Source organism: Dipodomys merriami, unplaced genomic scaffold, assembly GCF_024711535.1.
Source record: "Dipodomys merriami isolate MVZ:Mamm:240054 unplaced genomic scaffold, mDipMer1.0.p SCAF_19, whole genome shotgun sequence".
Classification (NCBI taxonomy): domain Eukaryota; kingdom Metazoa; phylum Chordata; class Mammalia; order Rodentia; family Heteromyidae; genus Dipodomys; species Dipodomys merriami.
The window spans coordinates 12,481,418-12,508,463 of record NW_027203270.1 but is presented as its reverse complement, the minus strand read 5'-3'; the positions used below and the strand labels follow the sequence as shown (position 1 = coordinate 12,508,463).

The 27,046-nt window shown below is 37.7% G+C and overlaps 1 protein-coding gene across 1 annotated transcript in view; it reads right to left on the bottom strand.

The window, feature by feature from the left end:
• Nlk (nemo like kinase) overlaps positions 1-27,046 on the bottom strand; it is a 145,410-nt gene that overhangs the window by 43,667 nt on the left and 74,697 nt on the right. Inside the window, exons 2-3 of the mRNA XM_070027279.1 lie at positions 22,952-23,081; positions 10,888-10,943 (exon numbers count right to left, since the gene is read on the bottom strand). Of these exons, the coding sequence (XP_069883380.1) occupies positions 10,888-10,943; positions 22,952-23,081 (186 nt within the window). The remainder of the gene's footprint in view (positions 1-10,887; positions 10,944-22,951; positions 23,082-27,046) is intronic.

Here is a 27,046-nt window from a genome sequence, read left to right as displayed (position 1 = left end):
CCAATAAGCTGGGTGTGGGGAAACACACTATCATTCCAGCTATGGGAGAGGAATAAATAGGAATATTTCAATCCAGGTCAGCCCAGGCAAAATGTGGACTTTATTTGGGAAAATAACTAAAGCAAAAAAGGGGAGGGGGGTCAAAGTATGGATCAAGTGGTAAAGCACCTGCCTAGCAAGATCCTCAGTTCAAAACCTAGAAACAGAGGGAAAAAATTGAGAAATAATCCTCTACTTGCATTAGGGACATTATATTGCTACAAATTTGTTTTTTTTTTTTCTTTTTCTTTTTCTTTTTTTTTTGGTTGGTCATGGGGCTTGAACTCTGGGCTAGGGCACTGTCCCTCAGCTCTTCAGCTCAAGGCAAGCGCTCTACCACTTGAGTTATAGCGGTACTTTCTGGTGGTTTATTGGAGACAAGAGTCTCACAGTCTTTCCTGCCCGGGCTGGCTTTGAACTGCGATCCTCAGATCTCAGCCTCCTGAGTAGCTAGGATTATAGGCGTGAGCCTCCAGCACCCGGCTTCCAAATTTGTTTACTCATGAAAAGATAAATTCTTCAATTACCTCTTAACCCACTCAGAGAGCAGAAGATTCACATAACAGTCATACATACTACATCGTTCTTCTTATTCCCAAGATAATATTAATGTACTGTCCAAAAGATGAGGCCCCAAGTTACAACCACTACCCCGAATAGGTCAGAAAAAATTGACTTCTATGTCCAGACAATTTAGTTTCAAATGCTGTTCTGCCCAAATATACCTTAAGAGCATTTTTCCAGTCTGCTTTATCATGAAATTGCACTAACGTTGTCATTAAATAGCTCATTATTAGTGGCAAAACATGCACAACAGCATTATGAAGAGAGGGCTGGGACAATCTTTCCACACACCAATCTTCAGGTGCTTCTTACCCGTCCAGAGCTATCCATTGCCTGTGTTCACATCTGGCTAGAGGTTTTGTTTTGGAGACACTGTTGCAAGAACTACCTACAGAGCTCAGGTTGGCCTCAAACTCACAATCTTCATGTCTTAGTCTCCCAACTGTTGAATAACAGGTTTGTAATAACATGGTTAGCTTGATTAGAGATTTTAACAAGGTTGTTGAAAAGAAACCATTCTGAAGGATAGAGAAGATTAAAAAACATACGGAGAACAAAAGTCTACAAGAGTCTAGGAGAAACACAAAAAAGAAGTTGTGTGCAGCTAGGAAACGCAGAAAAAAATGGGATCCACTAACAAAGTATTTGCTTCTTCTGCCTAGATTTATGATCTGATATAGTGGCTTATCCACAGGTTCATAGTATACTTTCTAAAAGTTATGGAATGAATATTGTAATATTCATGTGCCATTTCTTTGCATTGGTTCACACTGTTATTAGTACATATACACAAAAAGGACTATACAGACCTAAGAATGGAAATCAAACTTCCCTTGAAATTTTGTAAGACAGTATGAATTTACCTGAAAACATTGAAAATATACTAAATCCTACTAATATATAACTATACTTGTATGAACTCATATACAAAGGACTACTGAAAATATTTTATTCTATGAAAACTGTAAGTTACAGAAATATCTTTCAGTGCCTTTTGGGAGAATGGAAAGAAAGGAAAGGAGAACAGAGCAGAGAAGGGTTTGCTTTTATAAATCTGTAAGAAAATTTGGTTACTATCCATTGGAAAACTGACTGTTTGAAAACTATGATCCTCATTAAACCATGAGCAACTTTACTGTCTGCTGTAACCTCTTCGCTGAGGGCAAAGGACCAAAGTAAGGGCAAGAAACTGAAAATCATGAAAATTCATCTTGGCATCACTCTTTTCTCCAACTGTCGGTGCACAACACTGAGCCTCTCAGCCCTGGAAGTCTGCTCCTTGTTACAGTAGGTTTGATTCATATATTTTAAAATTGTGATGAAATACCTTTTAAAAACACTTAAGTGTATAGTTCAGTGCCATCAAGCAGTGTTATACAAAGTATTCCTCTATCCATTTCTACAGCATCTTCTTTTCACTATCCTAAATGAAACCCCTTGTTACATTTTTCAAGTATACTTCTGTTATATCACAAAAAAAGCTTTCCCAATGCTTAGTGAATAAAGACCAGTTTCTATAGTTCAACACTCAAAGCCTTCTATAGTTGGCCCCAACAAGCTATTTTCTCATCTGTGCATACAAATTTATGGTCCACTGGAAGACTCATCATTCTCTAAAGTTGGTCTTGATACTTACTCCATCTGTCCTATCTATCATTGCCCAAATTCTTATCCTTCAACTATGATCTAAAATGTCTTTTCCTCCTCAGCCTCCTGATTTGATTTTTCCTTTCTAAAGTAATCTCTCTTTTTAAAGTTCTACCACCTGTCTACCTTCTTTTGGCACATCCTGCTACATATGATAGCTATTTCTTATCTGTAGAGTACTTCCAGCCTGCTTAATTAGACAACAACAGATGTTACTTACAAGTGACCTGGGACTAGTTTCTTGCCTTTGGAGCTAAGGCAAATGTGTAAGTAAAGTGTTTTGGATATATTACTGTGCAACAATATTAAATTTCTTTAAGAAGTTAATTCATTTTTTTTGTGCATTAAGAAATTAGCACAGTATCCACATACCTACCAGCATTAAATATTGGCCACGGCCGGGAGCCGGTGGCTCACCCCTTGTATCCTAGCTACTCAGGAGGCAGAGATCTGAGGATGGTGATTCAAAGCCAGCCCGGGCAAGAAACTGTGAGACTCTCATCTCCAATAAACCACTCAGAAAACCGGAAGTGGCACTGTGGCTCAAGTGGTAGAACGCTTGCTTTGAGCTGAAGAGCTGAGGGACAGCACCCAGGCCTAGAGTTCAAGCCCCATGACTGACCAAAAAATATTGGCCAAATTAGTAAACGAGGTAAACCAGACAGTAACAAAATGGTGGTTACCTTACAAATTGAGTTGTTTTCCATTGTTCCACCTGCTTTTAATTAGTTTTACCATTTTCTGTATTTGCCTTAGGCTTCAGATTAAAAAAGCTAGGACTGGTGATACTAGGTAAATTAAATTTGTTTTTAAATCAGTAAATGTTTTCCAAGTAATCCAGTTTGGAAAACTGAAATAGGAAAGACAAAATTAACACAACCCTCCCACCCCAAGTATTCAAGAACCTTAGTTTTTTAAAAAATCATCATACTTTCCAAACTATATTATAATTATTATTTATCTGACTGTGTAACTGTGTCTTACACAAGATTATAAACATGGAGGACAGTTTTATTGCTTCACTTAACAAGAAAACATTTTGTACCGATTGTATGTCAGGCCTTTCTTATGTTTTAAGAATGATGAGCAAATCAGACAAAAATTCCTAGTTCAGGAATCATGGGTGATTATGTTTATGGAATTAATAAGTAAGAAATGCTTACCAATATGAAAGCCTTTAAAACTTCTAGGATTTGGATTTCTGGTTCTTGATGTTACTACTATTGTAGAGAGCACACCCATTCGCATGCGCATGCGCGCGCATATATACACACACACACACACACAACACACACAAACACACATACATGTCATCTGATTCTTGATTCTCTGAAGGTTATGGAAATACTTTACAACATCAGAGAATTTAACTGGATGGTACTGACACTGAGGTTTCCTTGCTATTTTTATGCAAGAGACTGCTGTTTAAACACTGACTGTATTACCCAAACTTATCATCAAACAGCCATACAAGGTAGTGCAAGCCTGTAATGTCACTACGTGGGAGGTTGAGGCAGGAGGATAGCAAATTTGAGGTCAGCCTGGTTACATAGTGAGACTTTGTTTCAAAAAATGTAAACAAAACAACAACAATAAGAAAGACAAATAAGCATGTCATCCAACAAGGAGTAATACTTCTGAGACTGAAAGACATATCTGGTAAAATCAAGACTGTTCCAACAAACTAGGATGTATGGTCACCCATTAGATGTCTCATTTCTACCAAGTTTAGGATGAACTATTAACATAGAAGACCTATACCTCCTATATTATTCTCCATAAAAATCAAGTTAAAGCTAAGCTTTGCCCCAAACAAATCAAATTTTAATTTCAATCCCAATAAATATCCCGTGTTTTGTGAGAAGGGGGCTTATTATGTGCAGAGTTCTGACTGAAACAAAATAAACACCATTTTCCAATCAAACAATTAGAACTGGTTTCTCTGGGATTAAATTTCAGTGGACACACAGTAATGAAATAACAAACTGTTTTCATCCAGCTTTCCTAATAGAAACCTAAAGTAAAAATTGGAAAAAAAAATGTAATCCATTAAAAGTGAACCTTTCAACTCAGAAATAAACACACAGTCTTTAAGATGGTTAAATAATAATGTAATTCCTAGGTTGATATATTGTAAGGAATGATGAAAACAAAAGGCTAGCTGATACAGAGGTTTTGATAAAACTGCTTCTTCCATACCTGAGATGGAGATAAATCTATGCTTGGGGTATGCAGATATATAAACAGTTATAATTTAAACATTCTATTTTTGGTTGCTTAAAAGAACAATTTAAAGATACATGGTTTTTCAAAACCCAAACTATGCTGGAGACTGATAGCTCATGCCTGTAATCCTAGTTACTTGGGAGCCTGAGATCTGAGGATCATGGTTCAAAGCCAGCCCAGGAAAAAAAAGTCCATGAGACTTGCTTTCCTGCCTAGGTTGGCTTTGAAACGGGATTCTCAGACCTCAGCCCCCCCCCCTTTTTTTTAAACAAAGTAAGTTTATTTGAAAGTGAAAAGAAGCACTCCATTCAGAGAGAGGCCCCAAAGAGGAGTACCTATGAGACTCTTATCTCCAATTAATTAGCAAAAAAAGCTGGAAACAGAGCTGTGGCTCAAGTGGCAGAGCACTAGCCCAAAGCAAAAAAGTTAAGGGATAAAACTCAGGCCCTGAGCTCAAGTCCTAGTACACACACACACACACACACACACACACACACACACACACACACACACACACACACACACACACACACACACACACACACACACACACACACACACACACACACACACACACACACACACACACACACACACACACACACACACACACACACACACACTAAATTTCTGTTATACACTGATATAATCATACATTACTAAAGTTTTAGAGTCTTTACGGAGATATGATTAATTGCATAAATACTATACTCTAGCAGATTATTGAATACTTGATTATATCAAAATACAGAACTCTACATTTTCCAAAATGATACTAACTATTCAACTATATTTGAAGACATCTCCTGGTATAAAATGTTTGCCCATGTGTGTTTGCACTAAGATTTGAACTCAAGGCTTTATGATTATGAGGCAGGTGCTCTTATACTTGAGCCATGCCACAACCCTTTTTGTTTTGGTTATTTTTGAGACTGGATCTTGCACTTATTCTTGCGCTGTCCTGGACCATGATCCTTCCCAAACAGCTAGAATGATAAGCACATAAGACTATCCCAGCTTTTATTGCTTAAGATGGAGATTCTCAAACTTTTTGCCCATGGTAAAGTGCCACTGACAAGGGAAAAAGTTGAGTGAGAGCACAGGCTCTGAATTCAAGTCTCAGTACTGACAACACACACACACACACACACACACACACACACACACACACACACACACAAACACACACACACACAATTTGTGCATACTCAATACAGATACAAGATACAATTTTTTTTCCTGAACAATTTCCATCTATGGACTGTTGAATTTTGGTCATGAAACCCATGAATATACAAAGACACAACAGTCATCTAAAAGAAAAAAGAAAAGGATAAAAGAACCAATTATCCAAAATCATGTGTAAAGTGTGTAGCATGTTTTTGAGATACTATATGAAACCTGCTCATATGGACAAATATTACATTGGATCCGTGTGTGTGTGTGTGTGTGTGTGTGTGTGTGTGTGCATGCATGCGCTTAAGGCTAGGGCTTTACCGCTTGGGACACAGTTCCACTTCTGGCTTTTTTTGGTAGTTTAGTAGACCTTAGAGTCTCACAGACTTTCTTGCCCAGGCTGGCTTCAAAATGTGATCCTCTGATCTCAGCCTTCTGAGTAACTAGGATTACAGGTGTAAGCCACTGGTGCCTGGCTTAGAATTCTTACTTTTAACTTGAGTTCATATTAATCTTTAATATGTTTGTGTTTTAGGTAATGTGTTTTCTTATTTTTCAGACAAAGAGAAACTGGAGGAATCTTCTGTGGTAAAAACACAAAACTTCAGCTGGGTGCCCGGTGGCTCATGCCTATAATCCTAGCTACTCAGGAGGCTGAGATCTGAGTGTCATGGTTCAAAGCCATCCCGGGCAAGAAAGGCCATGAGATGCTTATCTCCAATAACTCACTCAGAAAACCGGAAGTGTCACTGTGGCTCAAGTGATGGAGTGCTTGCCTTGAGCTGAAAATCTGAGGGACAGTGCCCAGCCCCAGAGTTCAAGCCCCACGACCAAAAAAACAAACAAACAAAAAAACAAAAACTTCTCATTCAGGACACTGAAAGAAAAAGCAAAAGCAGAGCATACATGTAACTAAAGCAGTTATGTTCTTTCATCTAATAGCTGTTCTACGACACAAAATTCTCAGTATCCTACCTTCCAAGCTAAAACATTCCTTCTTAAAAGTATTTGATAGTCCAGGCAGCTGCAGGTGTAGTTCATTTTTACATAAAAAGGACCCAAGTTTTCCAAATGATACCCACTTGAAAATACTTACCTTTATTTTTCTGTGTATGGTTCTATATACAGCTAAATATTGTAAGTCAGAAAACAAGAATATTGAAGTTTAGGTTTGGAGGATTTTTCTAACCATAGTCAGCTAACTTATGGCAAAGTCATAGTGCTTAATTTTTTTAGTCTGGAAGATAAAAAGTGCTCTGAGACAAAATTAAAAAGTATTTAAATAAATGGTGTATTAGAAGTTTCCATAAATATTTTATGACAAAAGTTCTTTACTTGAACATTCATGAACAATTCCAGGGAGATGAATTGCACAGAAACATTTTGCTAACTAATAAAATAGATTAACATTAGCTACAACCAGTTACTAAACCACATACATTGCTCATGCTAACTTTCTTCTGTAAATAATTGATACAATGATTAATTAAGCCTTTCTCAGGTACAATGAAGTCATGGTGATTGAGAATTCCTATTTTATGGAAGCACACATAAGATTTCTTGTACCAGTCCTGGGGCTTGAACTTGGGGCCTGGGTGCTGTCCTTGGGCTCTTTATGCTCAAGGCTAGTGCTCTACCACTTGAGCCACAGCTCCACTTCCAGCTTTTCTTGTGCTTAATTAGACATGAGTGTGTTATTAACTCTGCCCAGGATGGCTTCAAACTGTGAACCTTAGATCTCAGCCTCCTGAGTGGGTAGGATTACAGGTATAAGCCACTGGCACGCTCAGGATTTTTTTTAAAGAATGACAAATCTAACTACATAAAATTAATGCTTGACATAATTTGTGCTTGAATTATAAGACAAAATATATTTAATAAAGTGTTGAATGGAGTAGAGTGCTCGCCTTGAGCTGAAGAGCGCAGGGACAGTGCCCAAGCCCAGAGTTCAAGCCCCATGACCGACCAAAAAAAAAAAAAAAAAAGTGTTGAATGGAGAGAACTTAAATATATTTGGCACTTATTTAATATACTCATATTTACCAAATTTCTTAAATTGAAAAAGTATCTTAGTATACTTATGGTTTGGTCAGGACACATAAATTGATGCTAGCAATATGATTCATGGTGGACACCTGTGTTTATCTAAGGCTTTGGACTAAGCTGTATTTATTCCAGCTGGGGAGAGGGGTGAAGGGGAGTAAGGCTGGAGACTAAGTAGCTAAGGTCAGTCACTTGAGAGCACTGTGCCTAAGGAACTGACCCACAATGTAATTACTGAACACCAAGGCTTAGGTGAGCTTGCTTGGGTGGTAACATTTGCCCATAATTACCGAGAGAACTAAGTCCTTTCTATATAATTCTACTAGAAAAGGGTATCTGCAAACTCATATGAGGCCCTGTGAATCTTTTTTCCTTTGCTGAAATTTTTTTTTTCCCCTTTGGCAGTCCTGGGGCTTGAACTCAGGGACTGGGCACTGTCCCTGAGCTTCTTTTTTGTTCAAGGCAAGCACTCTACCACTTGAGCCACAGTAATACTTCTGACTTTTTCTGTTTATGTGGTACTGAACCTAGAGCTTCATGCATGCTCAGCAAGCACTCTACCACTAAGCCACATTCCCAACCCATACTTTGCTGATTTTAATCTGCAATCTTTTTGCTGCAATAAAATATAAATAAGAATAATGGCTTTTGAGTCCTTTTAGTGCTCAAACCGGTGTGTGGTCTTGGAACTCCTGATACAACCTACAATATAATTAAGTTCATATTTAATAAAGAGTATTTCTTCTAACTTAAAAGTTTTGTTTTAGGGCTGGGAAGGTGGCTCAGTGGTAGAGCGCTTGCCTTGCATGCCTGAGGCCCTGGGTTTGATTCCTCAGCACCACATAAGCAAAAAGCCAGCAGTGGCGTTGTGTGGCTCAAGTGGTAGAGCACTAGCCTTGAGCTGAAGAGCTGAGGGACAGCACCCAGGCCCAGAGTTCAGGCCCACTACCGGACCCCCCCCCCAAAAAAAAAAGTTTTGTTTTAGCAATTTCTTTTCGAAAGAGATTGAAACAGTAACACATGCTGATAGATTACTTTCAAGTACATGGATTTTTATTTCACAATTAAGATTACAGAAGGTAGCTTTTGGCTGGGCGTAGGAAGGCATTTCTGCTAAGTTAAGTAAATGCTACCTACTCCCATCAGCACTTTCCTTCCTCCAGCAAGGATCCAGGCAAGTATTGTATACTATTAATAATTAGCCTTCTCCTCAGTGGCTACTCCTATAAGTTGAGGAAAAACAGAACTTTTTCACTTTCTTAATTCTTTTTCTCTTAGCTCCTTAGGTAAATTTTGTACTTTTTGATTTACTTATTTACTTATTTATTTATTTAGATAGACTGTCACAAGGTAGCACTGACTGGGCACAAACTCATGATCCTTTTGTATCCACCTCCCAAATTCTGAGATTACAAGTGTGCCTGGCCAAATTTTGTACTTTCTGAATAATGGTCATATCAGAAAGATTTGGCATGACCCAAACTATCAGATAGTCTTATCAGACAAGAGCTGGTCAAGTTGACAGTCCTTTCTTTGCAACATGCAAGGTTGGGCCCTTACAGGTGTACTGTGTAAAAAGATTAAATCCATAAAGGACTAGTGGACTAAAATATCACTAAGGATTATAGCACTTAAGAGATCAGGTTTATCTAATCAAAGCTTCCCAGCTGTGTGGATCAGTAACCTACCTTATAAGGTTTCCCAATTCCCTAACCAGCTAAAGCTATTTGTTCTCTTCCTCTCTGGGAAAGTTTTAATTGTTACCAGTTTCTAAGGAAATTATAAAATATAATTGTCTAGAATGGAATTATCTACCACCTGTGTAAGATGAAATTTTCCTTTATTTCACTGCTGAATCAGAAAAAAGAATCTATTATACGAATTACCATTTGTAGTAATAGACCTAAAGTATTAATAAAAAGCTCAGGCTGAAGAAATGGCATGATTATGAACTTGCTTATCAAACAAAATGATTTAGGATTCCCTATCTTCCACTTAAGGCTTTAACTGCAGAATGGAAGCTGGTGACACTTTGCTTAGGAATACCAATGCATTTTGGATTAGCTTGAATTGTTTTTTAGGCAATTAAGAAATCTCCCCTTAGCCGGGCGCTGGTGGCTCACGCCTGTAATCCTAGCTACTCAGGAGGCTGAGATCTGAGGATCGCGGTTCAAAGCCAGCCCGGGCAGGAGAGACCGTGAGACTCCTATCTCCAATAAACCACCAGAAAACCGGAAGTGGCGCTGTAGCTCAAGTGGTAGAGGGCTCGCTTTGAGCTGAAGAGCTGAAGGACAGCGCCCAGGCCCAGAGTTCAAGCCCCACGACCGACAAAAAAAAAAAAAAAAAAGAAAAAAGAAATCTCCCCTTTTTTCCATACAGCTCCAGAAGCTAGTTACTATGCATTATTTGCAGTTCATTATTATTCATGATACCTATCACACTATTTTAAGACAAGAATAGTAACAACAGGAGAATGTTTGAGGATCTATCATATAAGTAGGTGTCCAAAACAAGAAACTACATAGTCCAATTGCCTAGAATTGAATTTTAGTCCCAAATACATACTAGCTCAGTGATCTTGTCAAGTTTCTTACCTTTTGTTCCTTTTCTATAAAATGAGAACAACAGCACCCTTCCAGGAGGGTTGTTATAAGGACCAAACAAACTCCTTTGTGTACAGAATTCAGAGTCATCTGGCATGCACAAAAACTATATAAATAATATCTATTATCACCACCATCATCATTATTACCACCATTATTCCATGGCAAATGACAGCCTACTAATTATTACGAGAGGTCATTTAACTTATTTTAACTCTTTAATTTTCACCATACCCCAAGTGTTATAGGGAAAGGAAGTATGTTTCTTAGTTGACAGGCAATTATGACTTCATTAGGTTCCACTACAACATGGCTGTATGGTTTGATTTACAAAATGGGATAGTAGTATTTATCCTACAAAGTTATTGTTCAGATGTCAACAGCTGTTCTGTAGACTTACCACAGGACATGTTGATAATACTGAACTCTGCCAGATACTTGGAATTTCAAAATTACCTGGTTTCAAGTACTCAACAACTTCTGCAAAGATGAGATTTAATATAGTTCAAGGTATGAATCCCCAAAAAGGTTCTAGAAGAACAAATTAACTTTAAAAATGGTCTTCTTCCACATTCCCTGGTTAGGATACATTTCTTCAAAATAGTCAATGTGTGGAGGTTGGAGTATGTCAAGGGCAGAGAGTACCTGAGGAAAGGGAAAAAAATCAAATTTAGAGGAAAAGGAAACAAATTCCACATAAATTCAAGCAAATGCTGTTAACTCTTTAATGATTAAAAGCTTAGTTACAATTGCCCAATGAAATTAAATGAATCAGTCAAGAACCATAGTCTCATTGAGTTTGTAAACAATTGCCTAAAAAACAATTCAAGCTAATCCAAAATGCAAGAGGCAACTATGCTATACTATATGCAACCAAAATCCTTGCTCAGAGAGTACTGAAAGAAATGCCCTATTTTTTAAATTTTTTATTTTATTTTTTTAGTCATGGGGCTTGAACTCTGGACCTGGGCCCTGTCCCTCAGCTCTTCAGCTCAAGGCTAGCACTCTACCATTTGAGCCATAGCGCCACTTCTGGTTTTCTGGTGGTTAATTGGAGATAAGAGTCTCATGGTCTTTCCTGCCCAGGCTGGCTTTGAACCACGATCCTCAGATCTCAGACTCCTGAGTAGCTAGGATTAAAGGTGTAAGCCACTGGCGCCTGGCTGAAGTGTCCTATTTTTAAGAATTACTGTTGCTTTATGAGAATGAGGGGTCATGGGTATACACATTCTTCTGATGGGCTCACTGGTAAACTCTTGAATTATACTGATGAGCAAAACAGGTATCATTCCTGCTTGCATGACTTAAAGAGAGGAAAACATGAAGTAAATAAGTGATTACACAAATATATAATTACAACATCTATTACGATGAAGAAAAATGTATGCCTAAAGTAACAACATTTGAAGACTTAAAAGCTGGGGGGGAGGGCAGAATTTGGAGAGGTGGGGAGGAAGGGATGGTAGGGGAAAAACAAAGGAGAGAGTAACAATATTCTAAAGGAAATGTACTAGTTACCTTACTCATGTAACTGTAACCCCCCCTGTACAGTATTTTTACTAGGCAAGAGTTGGCCACTCAATATGCAGGCAGGCAATGTGAAAATGCTGAGGCTGCTTATAGAAACAGAAAAGTGCTTATGGAATATAGTGGGTAAGAAGAAGATAGACTGGTATAAAGTAGAGGAAGATAGGAAATATACAAAGTATCGTTAAATCATATGAGGCAGTGTAGGTTTTATTCAAGTTCAGAGAAGTCACCAGGTATCTCAAATTTAAATCTCATTTCAATCTTTTTTTTTTAAAAAAAGCAGCATAAATCCGTAACAGCTATTAGGCTATAAGTCCTATTTGTGGTGTCACACCTGAGAATCTGAACCTATCTGGCTAATGAGAAATATCTGGCTCAAAGGACAGGGAAGAGGCCAGCAGGAAATCAGGTTCAAATTTTCTAACCTTTATCTTGATTTTTAACGTAACATCTTGTTAAGGTTTGAACCATATACAAGTAGACAGTGTAAGATGAAGAATGCCCATATATTGCTGGGCGCCGGTGGCTCACACCTGTAATCCTAGCTACTCAGGAGGATGAGATCTGAGAATCTTAGTTCAAAGCCAGCCCGGGCAGGAAAGTCCATAAGACGCTTTTCTTCAATAAACCACTAGAAAATCGGAAGTGGCGCTGTGGCTCAAACGGTAGAGTGCTCACCTTGAGCTGAAGAGCTGAGGGATAGCGACCAAGCCCAGAGTTCAAGCCCCACGACCAAAGGAAAAAAAAAAAAAGAATGCCCATATCATCAGTCTAGTTGGTTATCCTCAGGTTCACTCACTTGTAACCTTACCTCACATATAATTTTGAAATACACATTTTGTTCAACTATACGTCAGCTAAGTATCCCTAACTGATAAAAGCTTAAGATGTAATTATTAAATCTAAAACTCTATTTATATTTCTATGTTAGAGATGGAACCTATATAGCCTTACGTACAGTGATTTTTTTTGTTTTGTTTTGGTGATAGACCTTGGGCTTGCACTCAGGGCCTGAGTGTTGTCTTTGAGCTTTTGTGAGTAAAGCTATGCTCTACCACTTGAACCATTGCTTTTTTTTTTTGGGGGGGGGGGGAGTGGTTGGTTGTGGGGCTTGAACTCTGAGCTTGGGCGCTGTCCCTGCACTCTTCAGCTCAAGGCAAGCGCTCTACCACTTTTGAGCTAGAGTGCCACTTCTGGTTTTATGGTAGTTTATTGGAGATAAGAGTCTCACAGAGGGCTGGGAAGGTGGCTCAGTCGTAGAGCGCTTGCCTTGCATGCTCAAGGCCCTGGGTTCGATTCCTCAGCACCACATAAGCAAAAAGAAAAAAGCCAGAAGTGGCGCTGTGGCTCAAGTGGTAGAGTGCCAGCCTTGAGCTGAAGAGCTGAGGGACAGCGCCCTGGCCCAGAGTTCAGGCCCCATTACTGGACCAAAAAAAAAACAAACAAACAAACTAGTTAATCATAGAGATTTTAAAACACTTTAGATGATTTTTAAAAGGACATCTATATTTCATTTTTGAATTAACAAGTATAGAAACTAGGGAGTGTTGTGGTTCAAGGCTAGCCCAGGGCCAAAGTTCTAGAGACCCAGCCCCAAGCTCAACCAATATTGTAGCATAATGCATGTACTTATCATCACCGCTATGTGAAGAAGCATAAATGGAGGATCCCAGTTTAGGTTAGCCCAGAAATGAACTTCAGATCCTATCTCCAAAATTAACAAAAGCAAAAAGAGTACAGCAGTGTGTCTTCAGTGGTACAACATCTGCCTGGCAAATATAAGGCTCCGAGTTCAAACCTCAGTGTCACAAAAAAAAATTTTTTTATTTACACTTAAAATTTTGGTATTTCTAGAAAACAGGGTTTTTAGTTTCTTCAAAGACAATTTTATATAAAAATAAATAATTTTATTCTTATATATTTAAAAACCTATAATTAGATAGTGTTGCAAATTTACATAAATTATAGTTGAAGCTTAAGGAAGGCAGTTAGAAATTAGTGTTTTACTTGACATTTTTTGGACTCCGACCCTTTATCTGAACAACACATATCCTGTCTTGGAGGAAAACAGAACACACTGAATGACAGCGTCCATTAGACACAGCTATTTTACACTTCAAATCCATCTGCTGTAATTAGAGGTTATCTAAAATAAAGTGACAGCTACACATTTTAAACCTTGAGAGAGAAGAATGAAGCTTTCTTACTTCATATTTGATGAGGCATTTTGTAGAAAAGTCATATAAAACAAGGTTAGACATTTACACTATGGCATTTGACTGTTAGCGTCAATGGTACAGTATTTTAAATTCTGCCTGGAATTCTTTTATGCCTGTTATTTTGTGTCCTTTGTATTCATAAGATGTTTATCAGAGACCTGCAAAACTAGAACTCTGACCAGCAGAAATGAACCAGTAATCTGAAAAATAATGTAAATGAGCAAGCAAGAAAAACATTAGCAGCATTTTTAGCTTCAAATTTATTGCATGAGTCCCATTTAAAAGAGCTGGGGTTTCTTAGTCAGGTGCCAGTGACTCATGCTTGCATATCCTGGCTACTCAGGAGGCTGAGATCTGAGGACTGTGGTTCAAAGGCTGGGCAGGAAAGTCTGTGAGATTCTTATCCCAAATCAAGCACCAAAAAAGCCAGAAGCAGAGCTGTGGCTCAAGTGGTAGAGTGCTAGCTTTGAGCAAAAAAGCTCAGGGACCAGCATTCAGGCCCTGAGTTCAAGCCCTAGGACCAGTGAAAAAGAAAGCTGGGCAAGAGGGTCAGGTGGTAAATTCAAGCACTAATACTGGCGCCACACACACACACACACACACACACACACACACACACACAGATGTAACATTTCCCGCTTTTCTTTTTTTCATCTACACACACACACACACACACACACACACACACACACACACACACACACACACACACACACACACACACACACACACACACACACACACACACACACACACACACACACACACACACACACACACACACACACAGAGATGTAACATTTCCCGCTTTTATTTTTTCCATCTACAGGACCTGAACTCATATCTGATATTTTAACTCAAGATGGCGCTACCACCTGGGCTATACTTCCAACCCCTGACTTAACATTTCTAATAAATTTAACATAGCTGAAGTTGGTTTCTCTATAACCCCATTATTATTTGAGGAGGAAAAGTACAGAAGATATACCTATTATGTAATAAGATGACATTAGTAAAGACTCAAAATAATCCCAAAATACCACTGATTCTTTAAAAGATGTCAAATGCCAAGAAAGTAAGCAGAATTTATCTAATTAAAACATGAACTAAAGTTGCATCTTTAAATGATGGTCACTACCAAATAGTATCTCAGGACATTTCTCAACAACTTTAAGAATTGGACAAAGTTTCATTATGTTAGCTGCTTTATAAGATTTTAACCCCCATGATGGATTATAAAATGATTAATATGATTAAAAGTAGCTAAGTTTCATTTATCCCTTTATCAATTTTTTTAAAAAAACTGCTGTGTATAACCTCAATTCTACATGTAAGAATAAGAATTTTAATCACCCACTCACAGAACATTTACTCAGTTTCTACTATGCCAAGGACTCAAAAACAAAGAAACCAGAACTCACCTCTAGTATAGTCAGTAAGACAGAGACTACATTGTCACTAATTTTTAATAGAGATGTAACATAATATACACAAATCTTTTTTTTTTTTTGGGGGGGGGTCTGGTCGTGGGGCCTGTACTCTGGGCCTGGGCGCTGTCCCTCAGCTCTTCAGCTCAAGGCTAGTGCTCTACCACTTGAGCCACAGCTTTTTTCTTTTTGCTTATGTGGTACTGAGGAATCAAACCCAGGGCCTCAGGCATGCAAGGCAAGCGCTCTACCATTGAGCCACCTTCCCAGCCCCTACACAAATCTTAAGAGCAAAATCTGATGAATTTTTATATCCAAATCCAAGTCTAGTCAAGAAATTGAGCATTTAACATCCTAGGAAAGGCCCTTGCTGTTTTTCAGTTGTAACTTTTCTGTACTACTCTCATTTTTGTCACCATATTTATTCTGCCTGCACTTGGACCTTACACAAATTAAAACAGATAGAGAGAAGTCTTTTGTGTACTGTTTCTCTCATATTGGTAGGCCTATGAAATTTATGATGTTGCTAAGTAGATCAATGGTTCATCTTTTTCACAGTTAATGCATTTTATACATGGAATATAATACAATACATTCATACAGTGTACTGATGGCACATAATTGCATTCTTTCAATTTTTAGCTATTATTAATAAAGTTGCTATAAACATTCTTGTACATGTCTTTTGGTGGATATATGTACTCATTTCCTTTGATTGCTTAGGTGGTTAAACTCTTGATGAGTCATTATAGTTACATATTTAGTTTTAGTGGAAATGGACTGTTTTCCTAAGTGGTTTTATAAATTTACAATATCACTAACAATGGATGAGTTTCAAGTGACCTACAGTCTGAAAAAAAGCAACTAAAGCATTTATTTTAATTGTCTTCCTTAAACACTATTTTTTAATTAATTATTTTTAGTGGTGCTAGGGATCAAAAACAGGGCCTCATTCACTTAAGTATGTACCATTAAGCTAAATCTCAGTTCCATCCACTAGTTTTCAGTAAAATTTAGTTCTTAATGTTAATTGTGTCCATTTTTGTGGTTGTTTTACTTGTCCAGTTAAGAAATGTGCCTATCTTACACATATCCATAAAAGGTATTTTCCAGGGATGGAAGCATGGCTCCAGTGGTAAAGTGTGAGGCTCTGAGTTCAATCCTTAGTAATGAAAAAAAAAGGCATTTTCTGATGTTTTATCCTAGAAACATTATTTGTCTTTCACATGTAAATATACGATTCAATCCAACTAATTTATGTGTATAATGTGAAATAGGACTAAAGTTCACTTTTTAAATTACATGTATCAAATTGAAACCTCTATTTATTGAAATGACCATCTTTCACTACTGTAGTTGTGTGTGTGTGTGTGTGTGTGTGTGTGTGTGTGTGTAGTTGTGTGTGTGTGTATCTGTGTGTGTTTATGTGCATATGTGCCAGCACTGGGGCTTGAACTCAGGGCCTTGTGCTCTGACTTGCTTAAGGCTGATGCTCTATCACTGGAGCCACAGCTCCACTTATAGCTTTTTGGTGGTTAATCAGAGATAAGAGTCTCATGGAGACTCTCATTGAAGCCAGCCTGGGCTGGCTTCAAAATGCAATACTCAGCCTCCTGAGTAGCTAGGGACTACAGGTATAAGCTATCAAGACCCAACTTCTCTATCAGGTAAATATATAGATACATACAGGTTTATAGGCTTCCTATTCCTAGTCTACTCCAGGAATCTATTTGTCAATTCCTCTACAGCTTAACTTGAATCTCCATGCCTGTTAAATAGTGAAAATAACTCGGTTGCAGAGGTTTCTAATTTTATTCAACTTCTTCAAGATCATTTGGCTCTTTAAAGTATTTTTCAGTTCCATAAATTTTTGAATGTTTGTCAACTTCCACACACATAAATGAAAAACCCTGCTGGGATTTTTATTGGAATTACAGTACATATATAGTTCAAGTTAGGGCAAAATAGGCACCTCAACCATATTGAGTCTTCTAATCCATGGGCATGTGAGACTGCAATATTTTAAATCCTTCAATAACTTGTCTAGTACCAAAACTTTTGACATAAAACAAACAAAACCAAATCCATTGAAAAGTAATGTCTCTCCAAAGCATCCTTTTCTATCTTCAGCACAACAGTCTTATGTCTGTATCTGAATGTCTGCCTTCAGAGAAAAATCCTATCAGTATGATTATCTATGCTCTTTATTAACCCAAAAGGTGCTTTAGCTCAAGCTATATAAAGGAAATGAATGATCCTTTTTGCCCTATCTTCCTCTCCTAGAGAGCCTTCGAAAGCTTAGGGAGAAAACAATTCCAAGAAAAACATCACTGAGGTTACAAATTCAAGACAAATGTTTTTCCTTTCACTTTCATTCACCCATTCACTATAAAAAGACTGACAACCTACTGTGTGTTTAGTACTCTTGCATAAAGACAAGAAAAAAACCCAAGATTTGTATTATAATACAAAGTATCTTGGCAGGAATCAATGAACCCTAAAGGGGCTTTAAACAGGCTTTAGAAGACGACAGAAATGACGACTTTGGCAGTAGCTTCCAAAAGAAAAAGGCAAAGCCTCCCAAGCCTTTCTTTGCAGCTATCCTCTGACAAATAAAAGCCATTCAAATGAAGATTCAACCTTCCTAAAATGACCGGGTTAATCTTTTTTAAATGGCATTTTTTAAATGGACATTCTTTTCTTCTCCCTTTATTCCATCAAGTTTTATTATCAAATTGTTCATCTTAAGGCTTACCTGCTTCCATGTTTGAGTTTCTAAGTCAATGATAATTTTTTTTAAAACTTGGCTGCCACTGTTTCACCTAAAAGAGCTTTAAAAATTGCCAATACCTGGGCCTCAACGCTAGATTCTAATTTAGTAGCTGTACATTGTAATTTGCTTCTAGGTTTATTTCCAGCTCTCTGCTCTCTATGTATGCAACTGAGACTGTCCTGCATTAATGTCTGACTATGCATGTGAGCTTTCCATAGCTTCATCATAGTATGTATCACATGATTTTTATAATCATGTGAACTACTTGAAGGCAGAATCCCCAGAAGCTAATATAGGTTGACATGCGATGTGCACAATAAATTTGTAAAGAATCAATATAAATGGACTCTACAGACAGATTTTCATTCTTATCTTGACACTGGACAGTACTAACCCAAAGCCTCTGGTTCCTCTGTAGAACATAGTTAATAAACCCCATCTCTAAAGATTTTTAAAAAGTAACTGAATTAATGTATGTATGGTATCTAATATACATCTGTACTCCCTTCAAGAAAGGAGAGTGTTTTGTTTTGTATCTTCTGTATGGCTTAGCACAGGATTCAATTAATAAATATTTGGTGCCTAACTACAACAAATACCGTATGTTGGCCTGGAGATGCCCCTTAGATATAGATCTTAACAGCAAAAATGAATATGTGTAAAAGTAGTGTTATGCCAACTTTATCTCCAAGTATCTGCCTCACTTTCAAATAGTCCCACAGATATCACAGGTACTTTCTCAAGATAGATCTCAGAAATTGCCCAAAGTGTGTGTGTTTGTATATTTTAGGTAAACTTCTAATCATTTAAAATTTTTAATTTCTTTTTTTTTTTCTTTCGGTCGTGGGGCTTGAACTCTGGGCCTGATCACTGTCCATCAGCTTTTCTGCTCAAGGCGAGCACTCTACCACTTGAGCTACAGCACCACTTCAGGTTTTCTGTTGGTTTATTGGAGATAAGAGTTTCATGGACTTTCTTGCCCGGGCTGGCTTTGAACCGAGATCCTCAGATCTCAGCCTCCTGAGTAGCTAGGATTACAGGCCTGAGCCACCAGCGCCTGGCTAAAATTTTTAATTTCTAAGGGCTGGGAATGTAGCTTAGTGGTAGAGTGCTTGCCTAGCATGCTTGAAGCCGTGGGTTCAAGTCTTCAGTACCATATAAACAGAAAAAAACAGAAGTAGTGCTGTGGTTCAAGTGGTAGAGTGTTAGTCTTGAGCAAAAAGAAGCTCGGGGACAATGCCCAAGACCTGAGTTCAAGCCCCAGAACTGGCAAAAAATAAAAATAAAATTAATTTCTAATGAAGGGAGGATGGATAAACAAATGCAGACATGGTACTCAGTAGACACTATGTGTAAAATTAACTTATGACTTGTGGGCAGCAATAGGAGTGGCATACTGGGGGAAAGTGAAGGGAGAGGTGACACTGTACTCGTTACGTGGTTTATATAATGGCAACCCCTCAGTACAACATCTTAATAATAACAAGAATATTGAAAAAAATGTTTAGTTTTTACTGGGTGCTGTTGGCTCATGTCTGTAAACCTAACCTAGTTACTCAAGAGGCTGAGATCTGAGGATTGTGGTTCAAAAGTCAGCCCAGACAGGTAAGTCCATGAGATTTATGTCCAACTTAGCATCAGAAAAGCCAGAAGTGGAGCTGTGGCTCAAGTGGTAGAGCTAGTAGACTTGAGCAAAAAAGCTTGGGGACAGCACCCAAGCCCAGAACTGATACCAGGGGGGAAAAAAAGAAAAAAGAGAAAGATAGAAAAGAAAGAAAAAAAGAGAATTTAATTTCTGAAGCAATCATATATAGGTATTTCCATTCTACCATGTTCACTTTGCAAATAAAAATACTTACACCTCAGAAAAGTTAAGACCTAAGGTATGCCATTAGAAAACAGTACAGCCATAATTCAAACACAGTCTGTCTAAAACCCATCACTTATAAATGGAATTGGTTGTGTTTAAGTTGGTGAGATATTCAAGAACTCAGTTTATTTCTTTCCTTATTTACTCTAGCATTGTCTTTGGAACTTAATTGAGTTACTCTAAAGGAATGAATCCTAAGCAAATATGAGTGAATAGCATTTTATTATATCATTATCTTTTTCTAATACTAGAGCTCAAACTCAAGGGCCATATCTCTACTTCTGGATTTGTGTGTGTGTGTGTGTGTGTGTGTGTGTAGAGAGAGAGAGAGAGAGAGAGAGAGAGAGAGAGAGAGAGAGAGAGAGAGAGAGAGAGAGAGAGAGAGAGCGCACATTATTGGGAGATAAGAGTCTCAAGAATTTGTCTTCCTGGGATGGCTCTGAACAGCAATTCTCGAATCTCAGTCTCTTAAGTAGTTAGAATTACAGCCATGAACCACTGGTACCTGACTCATATAATTATTTGTTTATATGGAAGCCAATTATTAGCTTGAAAATAATAAGTTATTGAAATCTGAGGTCACCTTTAAAATACTTCTTCATTGTGGGCACTTTTGCTTGAGTCTCTGACATTATAACAGGCTTTTTCATTCTTGGATGTGGGGGTAGTACTAAGACAAATGCAAGAACTAATTAACTCAAGCCATCATCCTAAATCTGACATTAAGATGGCAACTTAAATAGTATTTTTCAACTCATTAAAATATTGATAAGCAGTTTCAATAGACTAGAGGATAATGGTGCATTTTTTCTTTCAGTGCTGTAGATCAAACCCATGGCGTTTACATGCAAGGCAAGAGTTCCATCACTGAATATAACCCACAGACCAGACATAACTTAAAAAAAGAGCCAGATACCAGTGGTTCATGCCTGTAATCCTAGCTACTCAGGAGGCTGAGATCTGAGGATCCTTGTTCAATGCTAGCCCAAGTAGGAAAGTCTGTAACACTCGTATCTCTAATTAATCACCAAAAAAAGCCAGAAATGGAGCTGTAACTCAAGTGGTAGAACACCAGCAAAAAAGCCCAGGGACGACAACATCTAGGCCCTGAGTTCAAGCCCCAGGACATACACACACACACCACATACTCTCTTTTACACACACACACACACATACACACACACACACACAGTCCAACATCTAGGCCCTGAGTTCAAGCCCCAGGACACACACACACACACACACACACACACACACACACACAGACCAGGAGACACACACACACACATACACACACACACACACACACACACACACACACACACACACACACACACACACACACACACACACTCCAGAAAAGGATTTCAAGCAGAATTAAAAATTAAATATATCAAGCAAAAATGTCAAGCTTCAAGTGAACCACAAAATGTCTGATTTCTTAGTTTTACCAAATATCACAAACTTTTGCAAAATTTTTTCTGAAGGTGAGACCCAAACTGTCGACCAAAGTTATAAAGGTTTCTGCGCAAGCAATTACATAGACTCACAAGACAGAGTCTTTACATCTCCATAAATAAACTAACCTATGTTACCTGAAGGGCTGAACTGTCTAAAGAAAAAACTGTTTTGCTACATCTCTATCTTAGTCTCTTATTAAAGATATTAAAGGATAAAAATAAAGTACTTAAAAATCAGAGGCCAATTATCCCACTTATTAAATCACTCATAATGTATTACATTCTATTTTTCTGTTGAATATTAGTATTATTCTTCAGCTAAATACTATTTGTTTTGTATCAATTAATATTAATTTGCCATTTAATCAATCTTAAAGTTCATTTAAAATTGCTCATTGTTCAATCACAGAAAGTCTAAATTGTCTCAGGTATTTAAGCTCATTAATTAAAACCTTGGCTGTGGTTTCTTTCTAGCCTATTTTTCCTGTAAAGTTATGCTTCTTCTCCCTGAGATTCAAACATTAGATTACATTTCTAGAATTAAAAAAAGAGAGACTGATAAATACAGAGTGCACACTATAATTCCAAAACAAATTTGAGACTTCAGAGGTCCAATGTTTGCTAATTTGGAATAAGACCTTTGTAAGTCATATAAATTGGAATGCAATTTTCAAATCTAAAAGTAAAATTATAATACAACGTGCTCTCAGGTCATTCTTGTATGTTGTCATGGCTGTAAACTACTACTTTTTTTTTTTTTGGGTCCAGTCCTGGGGCCTGAACTCTGGGCCTGGGCGCTGTCCCTCAGCTCTTCAGCTCAAGGCTAGCACTCTACCACTTGAGCCACAGCGCCACTTCCGGCTTTTGGTGCTGAGGAATCGAACCCAGGGCCTCATGCATGCAAGGCAAGCGCTCTACCACTGAGCCACATTCCCAGCCCTACACTACTACTTTCAACAGTGAAAAATTAAGACAGTCATAGAGACATTAAGAGTATATTATACTAAGGGGTTGGAGGCATGGCTCAGGTAGCAAAGCATCAGATATCGAGTTCAAATCCTAGTCTTGGACCAAAAACCAAAAGAAGAGTATATATTAAAAGAAAATAATGAAAGGACAATAGCTTAGAAAACTGTATGAGAGTATATATATTTGTATATGTTCCTTCAATAAGAATGTGTTAAATAAAAGCTACCAATAGTTATTATAAAACCTACCTCATGGATGTGCTTAGTTCTTTTCATAGAGTTTGGCATAAAAGCAGCTGAATTTTAAATGTTAAACTTGCATACACACTTTTCAATTCTTTGTTCTCTACAGATTCAGGGAAATAGGTTTAGGAAATAGTTTCCCCCAAACACCAGTTTCACTTACATTATCATGTTTAAAAAAACACAACATCTTCAATTCCCGGAAGACTCTTTTGCAAGAGACCAGATTCTGGAAGACGTTGGGCATCTTTTTGAGTGCTACTCTCTTTCCATCTCTTGGATCTGTTACTGACCTAGAGAACAATATTTAGGGGGAAAAGAGACAAAGAAATCAATTCTAAACTTTGCTCTCCAATGTTTCAGGTTATGACAATAACTTTATCTTGAAATACTCAATTTTATATCAATATAATAATGTTGAAATGGAGTGAAAGAAGATAAAAAATACTAGCCACGTTGTTGAAAAAAAAAATCCCTGTCTAAACTTCTTAAAACATTTATCCTTTCTAAAAAAATCACAATACATCTCAGGAAGAAGGAATATTCGTGGTAAAGCCATTTTGAAGATGAGTATGCAGCAGGATACCACCTTCACCTGATCAAGGTCAAATTAGTTTTCTGCTTCATTTTCAGCATAAAGGACACAAAGCGCAAGGAGTGTGGTAACTACCTAATAGTTCAATGTCCCATTTTTTGTTTTAGCTTTCTAAACACCTATATTCCTGTATTTTCTTATCTTTGAAATTGCAAGTGTGATTTCCATTTTTCTGATGACTCAATAATATACATTAAGTCAAATAGTTAAAGAAACAAATCAATAAACCACCAACTGGACATTTGGCAACTGATATTCCATGAACTTTTTCCCACTGTTCATCTATCATACTAAGACTGTTCTTACAGAATCTATTCCTGTTTGATTTACTTAGATTCTTGCTTATTAATTCTCAACAACCATTTTCTTTCTTGATCAGATCATCTGTAACTTTAGGTTACCCCTCCCACCTGAGTCATTTTAAAGTTTCATCCATGTCATCAATGCTGTATATAAATTATTAATTAAACCTTAGAACAGGGCTAAGAATAGATCTTAGCAACAGTTACAGTGCTAGAAACCATCTTGAAAGTGACAACCAATCATTAATCTTGGATATGGTTTTCAATTAATTATTCACTAAATGAACTACAACCACTCAATTTCTTCATCTTGTCCACAAAAAAAAAATCAGATAATTATCAAATTGCCTCTGAAAAGAAAATCTATCTAAAAGCCACCAAACTTCTTTATGAATTCATCTTAGTTATTATACCACTTCTTTTTTAACTGCTCACCAAACTCTTAAAATGATACATTCTAGTGGGGTTTTTTTTGTGTGCCAATACAGGGGTTTAATCTTGCTCTCACTTGGCTTTTTCACCCAAGGCTGGCACTTGAGCCACAGCTCTTCTTTGGGCTTTTGTCTAGTTAACGAGATACAAAAAAAGAGTCTCATGAATTTTCCTGCTCAGGCTGGCTCTGATCTGGGATCCAAAGAGCTCAATACTCCAGTGTAGCTAGGATTGAAGGTATGAGCTACCAGCAAGCACCCTACTTCTAGCATTTTTATTTTATTTATTTATTTATTTATTTATTGGGTCCGGTCGTGGGGCCTGAACTCTGGGCCTGGGCACTGTCCCTCAGCTCTTCAGCTCAAGGCTAGCGCTCTACCACTTGAGCCACAGCGCCACTTCCAGCTTTTTGCTTATGTAGTGCTGAGGAATCGAACCCAGGGCCTCATGCATGCAAGGCAAGTGCTCTACTACTAAGCCACCTTCCCAGCCCTCTAGTATTTTTAATTGAGAGCTCTTCTGCTGACTGAGAAATTGGCAAAATATTTATCATAATATCATTTTTAATTTTATCTTTTTATTTTTTAAAGATAGAATTTTGCCAGGTGCCAATGGCTCACACCTGTAATCCTAAACTACTCAGAAGGTTGAGATTTGATGCCAGCCTGGGCAAAAAGTACCTGAGATTCTAATCAACAATTAACCACTAGAAAATCAGAAGTGGTGCTGTGGTTTAAAGGGGTAGACTACTAGCCTTGAGCAAAAAAGTTCAGGAGTGCCCAAGACTTTGAGTTCAAGCCCCACAACTGACTCCCTTCCTCCCCCTCACCCCCCCGTTTAAAAAAAAAAAAAAAGTCTTGGTATGTAGGCCAGCTGGCTTTGAAAACTCATCATCTCTTTGTCTCAACCTATTGAGTGCTGGGATTACCAGTGTTTACCATGGGCAAAGCTGTTTTTGTTTTCTGATTTGGGATTTGTTTTGTTGCAGTGCTAGGCAAGTTCTCTACTAAGCATCAAACCCAGCCTTGAGTTTTCAATTAGGCCAAAAGACCTAACATTAAAGACTATTGCTTAGATAACAATCAAAACTTGCAAGGCACTTAAAATCCACATAAACTAGGATAGTAAGATAGGGTAAAAACTAAATATGTTATATTCAAACTATTAGTTGAAAGTGTATTTCTGTTTCAATACCTACTTCTGTATTTAGCTAGCAGAGGACAAAAATATCAATGAAATCCAAAGAAAGGAAAATTTTGGATCACAGTTTATTTTCAAATGCCATGTCTCTTTTCTTCTTTGAGTACAATCAGTTGGTAGACTGTCCCTCAATTTAGATTTGTCTGGTCTTTTCTTAGGATTAGATTCAATTATGCATTTTTGACAAGGAGCAAAACAGAAGTATTATCTTCCCGGAGCCCAGGCCTCATTTCACCCTTCCTGGTGAAAACTCTAGTCACTTGGATGAGGTGTCTGCCAGGTTTCTCCACTCTACTATTGCTCCCTACTTTGTAATTATATAAACATCCTTTTCCTCATCATTACTATCTTTAGCTTCCATTGATGAGTTTTGTCTCAATCAATTATTATGCAGTTGACAAACAGTACTTTCATATCCAGCACAATAAGCATTAGTTTTCAAAAATGATTAGTTTAAGATGCTCTCTCCGAAGCCTCACACAACACTATATGTTCTGATTGGTCAACCTATTAAGCTGTTCTAAGAGAAATCCACTCTGGACATACTTGACATAGGCTTGTAATGTTTTAAGGTAAAATTTGCAAAGTGGCATTTTATTTTGTTTTATTATTCATGCAAAAGTCAGTCATGCCTATGGCTGGTAACAATGTAACTCTAATGAATGTGAATGGCAATGCAGTAATTTCACGCCACGTTGAGTTTGTTCTCCCTTAACTTGAGGTAGCAGATGCTTTGGTTCAGCACAAATAGTGCCACAGAGCACAGATAAGTGTAGGCACATATTATATAGGAATTCTTTTATTCCTTTGTTATTTAAAGGCTTGCTTTGCAGTTTCTCTGCTGATCCAATACTCTGGTTATTACAAACTGCACTGGCAATGATGTACTTGCTACAGCTGTAGAGATAATAAACAACACTCAGGTAACTTTCCTCAATTAAAAAAAAAGAAAGAAGAAGAAAGAAGGAAGGAGGAGGAAGAAAAAGGAGAAAGAGGAAGTAGTCATCCATAATACCCACAATTCACTTACTGGCCAGTTAACTAAATAATTGATCCCCAGCCTACTAGTGCATCTGATGTTTCATCTGATTACATTCTTAGAAACAGGTATTTACTTTCTAAGTTCACTCACACACACACACACACACACACACACACACACACACACACACACACAAACAAAACTCACTCTTAGGTATTTACTTAGGAAGCAAATACCTAAGTTTTAAGTTAATATGTTATTTTTCAAACACCACTTTAAAATAATTGTTTTGTTGCTGTTCTGGTGCTGGTCTTAGGACTTGAACTCAGGGCCTAGATACTGTCCCTAAGCTTTTGTGTTCAATGCTAGTATTGTTCTACCACTTGAGCTACAGTTTCCCTTCTGTCTTTTTGGTGGAAATAGGAGTCTTATAGATTTGTCTGCCCAGTCTGGCTTTGAACTATGATCTTCAGATCTCAGCTTCTTGAGTCCCTAGGATTATAGGCATGAGCCAATGGTGGCCTTAAAAGTTTTAAGAATGGCAAAGAAAGAATCCTTCACATCTTCCCAGAATGTTACCAATCCTTCTCATATTCTGAAGGTAAGTTCAACAATTTTTCTTCCTTTTTGGGGGGATGGGTCCTGGGACTTGAACTCTGGGCCTGGGCGCTGTCCCTCAGCTCTTTAGCTCAAGGCGAGCACTCTACCACTTGAGCCACAGTGCCACTTCCGGTTTTCTGGTGGTCA